The sequence below is a fragment of the Gymnoscopelus braueri genome, assembly GCF_963280865.1.
Source record: "Gymnoscopelus braueri genome assembly, chromosome: 3".
Classification (NCBI taxonomy): Eukaryota; Metazoa; Chordata; class Actinopteri; order Myctophiformes; family Myctophidae; genus Gymnoscopelus; species Gymnoscopelus braueri.
In genome coordinates, this window is record NC_137612.1 from 25,134,437 (window position 1) to 25,146,860 (window position 12,424).

Below are 12,424 nucleotides of genomic sequence, written 5' to 3' on the forward strand. Positions count from 1 at the left end.
AGTGCGTCATCATCGCTGTCCATCAGACTCTTGCCGTGGACCACTGCTGCGTTGTTCACTAATATTGTAACATCCCCCACCTGAGAAGAACAGCACCGCGGTCAAACAGACACATCACTCCCGCACATGTCGTCCACTATCTCCTCTCTTTCACAAGATAATAGCACTACAGCGCACCAGAGTTGACAGCAATATCCTACTGCATTTATGGAAACATTTCAATTGCACAGTAATCTATATGCCAGATGGGGAAGAGAGACGCAGCTCTGAGCTCAATACCAAGAGGGAAAGTGGGAGGAAAATAAACTCTGGAGTGAAGCACTCACAACTCAAAGTGACATCTCTGTGCACATTAAGAACATCTTTACTTCACTGACTTCAAGTTAACATACCTTTTCCCGAACCACCATCGCTTGCCTGTATACTTCCTCTCGATTGGCCACATCACATAGGAAGTAATGGCACTCCGTTCCAGAGAGTGATATCTCTTCGGCTGTCTCTTTGAGGCACTTTTCTGTGCGGCCCCACAGGATCACCTATCCAGAAAGAAAAGCATTTTCAAAAGTTAATACTGACAGAAAGCAAACAGTGCAATTTTACAATAGGAATGGAGCAGACACCAATTCCAAGTGAGCTGCTCGGCTAGATAAGAAACTATCTATCTATCTATCTATCTATCTATCTATCTATCTATCTATCTATCTATCTATCTATCTATCTATCTATCTATCTATCTATCTATCTATCTATCTATCTATCTATCTATCTATCTATCTATCTAGCCTGCCATTGCATATGTTTTGTGTCATTTATCTGTCATTGGGACCTGGTCTAAGAGCGGGGGAGATCTTTGGGTAGAAATACCCTTTTCATTCGGAGAACAGAGAGGCCATTTTCAGTCCTACAAATAGTTTTGGGGGAAGATTAAAGGGGGGTGGGGGACGAGGGGTTGCTGTGTGAATGAACTGTCTCTTCATCTGCCTCAGAGACTAAATGAAGGCCGGTCATTTGAGCAGAGAACATGGGGTTGGACGGAGGTGGGGGGGCTACTGATTGGGCAATTAGATCTGTCAGTCTTTGGGGTCAGGGAAAGGTAATGAAATCAGGGGGTGAGCCCTCCTCATCTCTCAAACACACATTCTCAAAGAGATTACACGGCCGGTTGGGCAGATGAGCCCCGTCATTTCTGGTCAGGGAGTCTGAAAACAGTGCGTGTGTGAAGTGCTGAGGGGGCCAGTGTGGGGTTTGGCTGGTCGCCCGTGACCAAGGTTAATATTTGAGCAGAAAGTCCTCTGGAAAGTGATCCTGTGTGTGTGTGTGTGTGTGTGTGTGTGTGTGTGTGTGTGTGTGTGTGTGTGTGTGTGTGTGTGTGTGTGTGTGTGTGTGTGTGTGTGTGTGTGTGTGTGTGTGTGTGTGTGTGTGTGTGTGTGTGTGTGTGTGTGTGTGTGTGTGTGTGTGTGTGTGTGTGTGAGAGAGAGAGAGAGAATTTGTGAGCACATGGGCCAGCCTTTACCTCACCATTATATTGTATTAAATTAATGTTTATCTGTGCACATATACATCCAGCTGCTGGTTATGATATTGTTGTGTTTGCAATCAGTTATTGCACTCACTGGGACACGGATGAATGTATTTTTAAGGAAGTAAACTCACAAAATGCAATTAAAAATATATTTTTTAATTCAGGTCTTTTGGAGCTTCTGTTCTCAAATAAATAAAATCAAAACACATCTGCAGCACTGAGACTTTTATTTTTTATTTGTGTTTATCTTGGTTTTGTTTGTGACTCTTACTCTTCTTACCTGTGTTTCACTCTAATGCTGTTGCTGCTGATGCTGATTTCCCTCCGGGATCAATAAAGGTTTATCTTATCTTTGATCATGTCTTGTGCTTTGAACTAATAGACAGCCCATTTTGTATCCAAAATGCCCTTGGCTGTACCCTTATTATTATTATCCATTAACGGTTGTTAATGTTCATTTTGGGATATTCATATTATAACTCTGTCAATAAATCTAATAAAATATGGATAAAGGGGTTAAAATGATTGTGATGCTGTATTAACAAATTTGGCTTGGGACCCCCTGAAACACCCCGGACCCCACTTTGAGAACCACTGAGTTATTTTGTATTAACACACATTAAAGGTAGGGTAAGTGATATTTTTTGGTTAAAACAAAAAGTATTTTGTTAAAAGGTTAAAATACTATATTCTGATAGTAATCATTGCTATAGAGTGTTTGTTCAGTAACAGATGTCTCCCTGTCTCTCCAGCTCTTTAATAAACAGAAAATACATTTTTCGGTAGGTGTCAAAATCTCAGCCAATCAGGAGAAAGTACCCATTTTTAAGCTTAATTTGTATAGTGTTCCAGTTAAAATTTTGTCTGCTCATTTCTAAGTGTCATCACTTCCAATTTCACTTGTTTAATCTATATCCTGATTGAGTTCTCTGTCCTGGTTGGATAAAATTGGAAATGAAACTACAAAAAAAAAAAAAAAACTACAAAATACATTTTCTGTTTTATAAAGAGCTGGAGAGACATGGAGACTCTTTATATGGACAGGACACTCTATAGTAACGAGCACTATCAGAACATAGACCCATTTTGCAATTATTTGAATAATTGCAAATCACTTACCCTACCTTTAACACACAGATTGATCAAAAATAATGTTTTACTCACTTAAAATAAAGTTATGGATTTTAAGTCAATCTTAATCAATATGTTATCTTTTCAATTTTGGGCTAGACTTTTCAATCAGTCTTTTAGATGCGTTATAACGCAAACATTACAGTGACAATAAGTCCTGCCACAATTATATAGTGTGATGGACTACCTATCTCAAGCAAATTTCAAGTCTCATTGTCACAGTGAGTCCAAGTCAATGGGCTAAACCTGCCAGACCACCAGTATGGACCTTTAAACTCAAACACTATAGTTTACTGAATTACTGGGGTCCCCCAGGAGTCTGTACTTGGCCGCATTATTTTTCCCTTTTACACCAAATCTCTTTGCCGACATTAGCCGATCACAACGCGTTGCACAATACAATGTATATTTTCACCTACTTTCCCGAATGTTAAAAGCTTTTACTTATCCAAAGAGAAGGTTGGCAGAATTAATTAAAAGTCATATAAATATATAACTCTTAAGGTCCATAAGGTCAGGGTTTATAAATGGATGGGGGAAAGCATCACGTTCCTTATGGGTCACATTCTTCACATCCTTATCAGATCCAGTGCTATAAATGTTTGCCCAACACCCACCCTCCTGTCCTCATTTCATTGTGCTTTTTGTTTGCTTCATTTGCAAGCCCATTTGAGTAATCAGTGAAGACGGACAGTTCTTGATAAATAACCCAAAGCTTTTAATAGGATTCAAGCCTAACAAACAAAGCTGACACTTCTCATTAAATAGTGGCACTCAAACTGCGCTCTCCTGTTACTTGTTATTTAATTTGCTAGGTTTATCACCCATCACAACACGCACACGCACGCACGCACACGCGCACACGCACACGCACACGCACACGCACACGCACACGCACACGCACACACACACTTATCAGAACAAACAATGTTCAGGACAAATTGCTATCAGGACAGAAACCATTAAAAAAACACAGCTTCTAATTGCCTTGATTCACAGTGGCATTTAATTTAATAATGTTAATTGTGGGTGTTTCGTTTAGGTGTTTCTGTCTGCCGGCATTAAGTTAGTCTATTGACCTTGCATAAGGCCCCTGATTATCACTGATAAACCAGTGATTGCTTTAACTGATAAACCAGTGATTGCTTTAACTGATTGCACACCTAATGAGGTTCCAAAGCAGTGGTTCTCAAAGTGTGGTCCGGGGACCCCCCAGGGGTGCTTGGGGGGCTTCCAGGGGGTCCCCAGCCAAATTTGTTAATACAGCATCGCAATCAATTTAACCCCATTTTATACATTGGCTATTCAACAATAGCAGATAAACAAGCTCACAGCGTGTCACTTGAAAGTGTTTGATTTTTTTTTATAATCTTCTCTTCTGGGGGCCATATATATATATATATATATATATATATATATATATATATATATATATATAAGTATTCGATTTTGGGGGTCCTTGACATGAGAAGGCTTGAGAACCCCTGTTCTAAAGATCAGCAAATAAGAGACGGGGGAGGCTGCACACCTGGAGCACAGGCATACATAAACCTACGCAGTTTCAAGACCCTGCTGCCCCTGACGTCTAATATTATAACATTTTAGACCATGCAGTTCATGCTTAATATTGATTGATTTCAAATTTACAACAATAATGGGGAGCAGCACATTTCATATGAACATTTCTAGATGGACATTGTCGATTCAAAGTAGTCAAAACTATGGGCAGTTTCCACATACTTTATAACTGATTCCCATCCAACTCGTAGTTTCATTTACTTTCAGTGTCAAGTACTATTATGCAATTTCTAAATACATTATAGCTGATTTCCCACCCTATCGGTATGCAGCTTGGGTGGCGCTTAGTGGACAAAGCGACCATCGAGTGCGTGGGCACACATTCGCTTGGCTTCCACTTTGCTCGGGTGTCTTAAGGGGCTCAAGCCAACTTCTGTCAACACGCCTGCCTTGTTTTCAAGTGACATCAGTATCAAAATGCTCTCAGACACTATTTTTATTGAACTGTATAGGGGAAATAGAGATTGATAGAGAAATGACGGTCCCTGGTTATCATCTACCAGTTTTGACTGGACGCTAAGCCCCACTCCTTTGTAGCTAGCTTAATGTGGTTACATTTTGGTTTGGGCCATATACAGTATCTGCCTGTGCTCCAGGTCTGTAGCTTTCGCCTGTAGACAAATTATGGAAAATAAATAAATGTTTACTAGTGAGGGAATTGTGACATTGCCCTAACAGGAAATCCTGCCCATATAGAGTTCCTCCCTCCATAACATCACCTGTTCAGGTGTGTGTATCTATCTATTTATCTATCTACCTAAATAAAAAATATATATAATTTATCCAGAGCAACTTGTGCAAGATCAGAGTAAATACGAAATCATGCTTAACAGTCACATAAGACACAAGACAATAGAACGATCTACAACAGCAGCTGATCTGCTGATGCGTGGAGGGTTATTTTTGAATGTGCAATAGTCCTGACAGCACACATCTCCCAGGTTTGAAAGTAAGGCTGGGTGGGTATGAGCCCTCCATTTCACACCCATTGTATGGGCCAGCAGAGTGTGTGTCTGTGGGGGGGGGGGGGGCACACAGAGGGGGCAGGAGGAGTTCAGGAGGCAGTCGCCTGCCGCTGTCTAATTACTGCGGAGACAGCAGGGTCAGTTGCAGGGCAATACCCAGCTGGGAGCAGTGTGCTTCCCGCCTACAGCCCAACAACACACTCTCCCACTCACTCACTCTCTCTCTCTCTCTCTCTCTCTCTCTCTCTCTCTCTCTCTCTCTCTCTCTCTCTCTCTCTCTCTCTCTCTCTCTCTCTCTCTCTCACTCACACTCACACTCACACTCACACACGTGCATGCATGCACTGCCTGTCGTCAGTGCCCTGGTTTGCTTCTCTTCATCCTTGTAGATTTGTAGTTTTTTTATGTGGAGAATAAAAACATTATGATCACAATGATTTTCACCACCAAGCTGTTCTAGAGTTCTCGTTAAGGAAATATGCTTGGAGTGGAAAGGAGCTTTGGGGAGCCTTTTGTGTGAATATGCCATTTAAAGTTGAGAACCATTCACTGGAACAGTCCCTGAAAGCCGTCTCCCAGTGCTCTGAACTTGGATGCTGCCTTTGTAAATGCTCGCTCGCTGTGGTTTATTGTCTCAGTGCTCCGTTGTGTAACGGTTCCCTTAACAGCACACCAGAAGCACCCCCCCCCCCCCCACACACACACACACACACATGCACTCTCGTAGGCACGCACGCACGCACGCACACATGCATACACGCGCGAGCGCACACACACACACACACACACACACACACACACAATCCCTGCACTCCATCTCATTCTTTCATCAATGCTGCAGTTAGTCCTCCCCATACCGTGAAAAACACCAAAGCCAGGAGAGAGACAGAGAGAGAGGGAATTCCGGCTGCCAGTCACAAAGAAAGAGGGCTCAAACTGGGGTTGAACTCTCATTCTTAAAGGTTAGTGCTTCCCATAAAGAACGTCCTATTTCTTTTTAGCATCCCTTTAGGATGGGAGTAATTGTCAGGCACACTACCACAGGTGTTGTTTTCAAAGCCTTCACACCTTGATAATACCCAACAATGGGGCTGCTGAAAAGCGTGGTGACATCCTTTGTTGTGCAGCTGCAAAGTATAGCTTTTAAAACCCACAGGTTTCCTCTCGCTTGTTCCCCCGAGGAGCTAGCTGGTATTGAAAGGTCGCAGAAGGCAGTTAGTGTTTCACAGGTTTTTTTTTTTTTTGGCACCGTATTCACCTGCTAGGATTTGTCCTTAGAGAGAGCATTGCCGAAACAGTGCAGTGTCCAACACACACTGTGCACAGAAAATGACAACCTGTAGCTGTCAATTTTGCAACTCATTGCATACAACGGTGGGAATTATTGCTATTTTGTTCTCTATACTCTCATCTGATGAGAGTGAACATACAACTGCTTGTACTTTGATACACCTTATGGTGCAACCTGGACACTTCGTCAGTGATGTAAGCGGGGTCATGGGGTGTTTCGGGTCTTACATCAGACACCCTCCCAGCCGGGGGTGATCAGGCCCCGACTTGTGTCCAGGTAGCGCACTATGCCACGCATCCCCCCTCTTTATCCAGAGCCAACGGGAAGCTTTTTCAGCAGCTTCAAAGATGTTCTTGGCGGCTCTTCGCCCCCGCGCAGTCCACAAATTCCTGAGTCTCAGGACCCGATATAGAGACTGGCCTGCGAAGCACCCTTCCACCCATTCCTCCGACATTCAGCTACTAGATCTGCAAACTTGGCCCTTTTCCTTTCTTTGAGCTTCCTCCATCCGGTCCTCCCAGGGGACAGTTAGCTCAAGCAACATGACCTGCTTGCTTGCCATGGACATCAAGACCATGTCTGGCGGAGTGTGCTAGTTGCGATGATGTCCGGGAATCTCAACTGTCTCCCTCGGTCAACCAGGAGCTGCCAGTCCCTTGCTGTTGCGAGCAGGCCCTCCCTGGGTCTTTTTTTGGGGCTGAGGTTTCTTGCCTGCTTGACCAAAGGCGATTGTTCACTTGGTTGGGTGTTGCCGCTTGCTGTTATTAATGCCAGCGCAGATGGTGACTGCTACTGCCAGCAGCACTTGGTCGTGACGCCACTGATACCGCACATCTCCCAAGGCCTTTGAGCAGCATCTGAGAATATGCTCCTTTCCTGTGGCTTTGCTGTAGCAAGGTTTTGGATTACTACCAAGCTCAGCCCGGCCAGTAGCCATAGTGCCCACCAGGATGCTGTGCCGCAACCTTGCCTATGCCCGTTCCACTGCATCCTGGGCACTCCACTTCCTTCCTGGGCTGATCTCTACACCTGCTGAGGAGACCTTGGTGTCAACAGAATCTCGGTAGACCATGACTTCTCACGCTCGAGTGACCTTGAACTCCTCTGCCAGACAGCTGAAGGAAAGTTGCAGCTTGGTGATAACCAAAGAGTGCAATGTTGCTTAGGCTCCGTGGCAGGCCCAGCCACCTGCGCAGGACCAGCCTAATCTTCCTTTCAAAGCCCTCCGCGATGGTGAGTGGGACTTCATAGATCAGCTGCGGCCAGAGGAGACGATTCAGGCCTTGAACTTTCCAGGAAGCCCTGACTTGTCCACAGCAGAGAGCCAAGTGTGGAGGTCATCGCTGGTACCTTGGCATGCAGCGGTGTCCTTCATATTGCTGGTGAAGAGCTTGCCCAGGGCTCTTCACTGGATTTTCTGACACTGATGGGATTTTGGTGTCTCCCAGACTGAAGTGGAACTGGTCAGTTACTTTCCTTAAGACCAAAGACCTGGATTTCACAGGCTTGAGGCTCATTCTTGCCCATGTAATGAGCTGTTCGAGACCCATCTGCATCCGGGCACTGATGTTGTTGTTACCGTGAGGTCATCCATGAATGCTTCTCTAAACGGGGTTTGCCAGATCTGGACATTGGACCTCTACACTCCACTTCCGCAGACTTCACGAGTTCATGAGCATATTCATGGCCAGTGCAAAAAGGCACACAGAGCGTGCAACCGGTAATGATACCCTTCTCTAGACAATGCCACTCTGACGTTGAAGTCCCAGAGGACACCCTCAGACTAAAGTTGTTATAATAGTCAAGGATGACGTTTTGGATTTTCTCTGGGACGTGGTGCTTGCTTGCTCAGGGCCAGTTCCACTAGCTTGTGTGGTATCGAACAGTAAGCGTTGGAATTAACACCTTACAGCTAATGGGACAGCAGTGGCACATGGTCCACATAATATTTTGTCTGGTGGCATGTTAGAAAATGCCTAGCCTGAAATGTTGAAGGGAACAGTCAACAACTGTTTGTTTGACCAGTAGGACCTATCAATGTAGTCACCGAAGCATTTCAAGCCCAAGTGCCTGTTCCCTGTTGGGGAGGGGAGGGGGAAGTCTGGTCTATTTATAAGTGCTCAGAGTGCATGGTTTAGCTGGGTGGGGTAGTCCTCTAGTCTAGAGCAGGCCAAGCTCCTTTGTTGGCAAAATTGTGTTTGAGAATATAACCTGCTACAAAAAAAAACATAAATCATTATTATTCACAATTTTGATGTCATCTGTACACCTCCTCTTGTTTTCTCACATGAACCCTAATGTCCTTATGGGGCGAACATTCAGCAGAAATTGTTGTGAGCTTGTAGATCGGCTATTTTCAGCAAAAGAGATTAGGTGAAGAGGGGGGAAAAAAGGAGTGGACCAAGTATAGAGGCCTGGGGGACCCTGGTCAATATAGGTTTAAGTGTTAACCACATTTTGACTCTGTTTGACTCTTCACTGCAGTCTTCTGTATTGTCTTGAATCTTTAAATAAATATATAAATGATCACAAAAAAATATGTCATTCATGTAATCTGTTAAATAAATGGTAAATGGTGCATTTATATAGCGCCTTTATTATTTACAATGATTGTGCATTACATTCACCCATTCACAAAAACATTCATACACTGAGGGCGGGGGAAACCATGCAAAGCACCAACCTGCTCATCGGGGGCAATTAGGGGTTCAGTGTCTTGCTCAAGGACACTTCGACAACTCTGGGGGAGCCCGGGATCGAACCGGCAGCTCTACCTCCACTGCCGCCTCAGATGAATTAGTCCCTGATTTCATCCATTTAAATAATGTGATAACTCTTAGTTACTTTTGGTTAACTCTACCATCAAAATCTTTCTTAAGTTCAATTGTTACATATATTTCAATGACTTTGTGACTGTCATCTAAGATTAACCTTTACTTAAGTTGTGCTTTATGCTATTTGCAACAGTTATGGCTACTGTGCAGCCAGTGTTCAACTTTGTTCTCAAAGGGTGGTACCTTATTTGCAATACCGTAATGCGTTTAATGTAACCCCCTAATTTCAAGTCTGCAGAAGACAGTTTGTACATTGCAATCGTATAGTCTTATTTTGTCTCTTTGTTGTGTTGGCAAGAGTTTAGGATGGTGCACATGCTTTGCCCAAAATAGCTAAGAGCTTTGGAACAGGGAAAACAGGAAAAGCTTTGATGACGTGCTTTAAAGTAAAGTTTTTTTGTGCACATGTGCAGACATGTAGACCACACACACACACACACACACACACACACACACACACACACACACACACACACACACACACACACACACACACACACAAAATCTGTAACCACGCCACTGGTTACAGAGCAGCCTGTAGCACACTTGGAAGCACACTTCTACTCACATCATTCAAATCTGTCATAGAACAGCATGCATCACTCAGAAGCATGTCAGAATGGATGTCAGCCCAATCCTGAACTAGATTGTATCAGTGAGGCTCTCCAGACTTGCCCTCCAGCTGACCCCAACTGTCCTACAAATACAATACTTGAACCAATTAACTGAAGTCAAGTGTCAATCATCTTATTGGACCAATTACTTAACAGTCCTACTCCCTGTCTGAATGTTATTATTGGGAAAGGGTGTTGGAGTAGCCTACAAGGGTGGACTCTCTACCTGCCACGGTTGTTAAGAGGATAACCCCCAGTTTGCATGACATTGAAGGTTTTGAGAAGAGCTCAGTAACCATCTACCCCATTGGTTCTCAAAGTAGGGTCCGGGGACCCCCAGTCGTCTTTGGGAGGGTACCAGGGGGTCCCCAGCAAAAATAGTTAATGGTGTCACAATCATTTTAACCACTTCATCCATATTTCATACTTTGGCTATACAAAAATAGCAGATATACAAGCTCATCGTGCATCACTTCGAGCTTGTAGATCTGCAATTTTTTGAAACATCTTGAAGATTTGTGCAAATATTTGAATATTATTTTTTTAAAGTTTAAAACAAACACAAATCTTTGCTTCTGGGGGGTCCCTGGCACAAACACTTTACAGATGGGGGTCCATGGCCGAATATATATCAATTTGACATGAAAAAGTTTGAGAACCACTGATCTACCCATTAGTCATAAAGCCTATGTAACACAACAACACGTCAAAACAACAATAACTTATATTCACAGACACACTTATTTAGCCTATTTGCTGTGAAATCTAAGTGCACGATCGAACGTGCAACAAGTTGCAAGTTTAGTAGGCTTGAATTGAAATGAATACAACGTGCAACTATGCAGCAGCACTTGGGGTTGTTGCTGGGAGAGAGTATAGGCTGCAACACCATTACCTTTTTGGCCCCCTGCTTGGCGAACTCCTTGGCCAGGTACCGTCCGATGCCTCGTCCCCCGCCGGTGATCAACACCACGTCCTGGCTCAGGTCTTTCCGTCTGCACGGCAACAGCGAGCAAACACTTGCTTTCAGAACGTAATAGATCATCTGCACCGGGAAAAGAAACATACAGCCCACGCTCCTCAAATCCATCTTGGATTGCTTCTTGGGGGTAGATAATATATTGTTAACGGCAAGTTTGCGAGCACTCGGATAATAATAGAGACGCAAATGTTAAAGAGTTATTATATCCCGTATGCGGACGATATCGTTTGCAGTCACTATATGCGTTTCACCCAATAATCCACAAGCGAAGCGTTAAGGAAAGCCCTGTCACTTCGTGGAGCTGCTCTGACATGTTAAGCAACGAGACTGCTCAGAAAAAGAGTGAGTGATCGCTCATAACGCCTGGTCGTTGGTTGGTAATAAGTTATTACTAATATAACCTTAACAGCCTAAGCATGAAACGGGTCGGAACGACGCGTCTTTCTCCGTATCGAGCGCTTCTACTACTGAAACTGTGGGCTCGGTGTGTCTTGTGTTCCTACTCTATACGTTACCGCCTCTACTCTCGACTCTGTCTAGTCTCTACTTTGCTTTATGGCTTTTCTCGTTCTGGTGGCGAAAGGACCTGGACGGACCTGAGGGGAGTTTTGTTTGAGCATTATAATCCTGATTGACATGTTAAGTGGGGGGTGATGTCTGCTCCTAGTGGCTGCCTGCGCCTCCCTTCATCTCCCCCCACGGTGCCTACAGTTGAAAGTCTAGTCATCTCTAGATTACGGTGGTTCTCAAACCGTTTCATGTCAAGGACCCCCAAAATTATATGTATTTGGCTGCGGACCCCCATCTTAAAATTGTTATGTGCCAGGGACCCCCAGAGGCAAAGATTTGTGTAAAAAATTGCCAACATTTTCCACTAATGTTCGATGGTTTTTGAAAAATAGCAGATCTACAAGCTCATAGCTTGGCACGAAGTGACGCGCTATGACCTTGTAGATCTGCTATTTTTGAATAGCCAAAGTATAAAATATGGATAAAGTGGTTAAAATGATTAACCAGCCATATTAACTATTTTTGCAGGGGAACCCCTGCAGGCTACCCCCACCCCCCCCAAGGACCCCTGGGGGTCCCCGAACGAACCCCACTTTGAGAACCACTGCTCTAGAAGATATATTCCCTCTGTGCGATTGAAACTTTTTATTTAATCCAAGCCATGGGTCTCACAACAAACTATTTATGATCTTTAAACCTATCAGGCTACATTCTGCAATGAGAATCTGTTCTGAAATAATGTCACCTGGATGGAAACGCTTTAAGAAACTTTCTCTTTCATATGAATCACCCATAGGCTAAATGGGCTAGGCTATGGTTGGGTACATGCACTCACCCAGACAGACCTACACACACGCCCTTGTCACATGGACAATTTATGGGATTTTTTTATGTGAAGACCAACAGAATGCATTTTGCCTATCCTGGCTGCCTTTTGGCTCGCACCACCAAATATGTTCCATTAGATATATTAGACCACTTTGACATTGCTACTATC

The 12,424-nt window shown here is 43.9% G+C and overlaps 1 protein-coding gene across 1 annotated transcript in view; it reads right to left on the bottom strand.

The window, feature by feature from the left end:
- dhrs3b (dehydrogenase/reductase (SDR family) member 3b) overlaps positions 1–11,518 on the bottom strand; it is a 280,407-nt gene extending 268,889 nt beyond the window's left edge. The window contains exons 1-3 of the mRNA XM_080423487.1: positions 10,831–11,518; positions 393–536; positions 6–80 (exon numbers count right to left, since the gene is read on the bottom strand). Of these exons, the coding sequence (XP_080279613.1) occupies positions 6–80; positions 393–536; positions 10,831–11,025 (414 nt within the window). The 5' untranslated portion in view covers positions 11,026–11,518. The remainder of the gene's footprint in view (positions 1–5; positions 81–392; positions 537–10,830) is intronic.
- Positions 11,519–12,424: the final 906 nt, after the last annotated feature.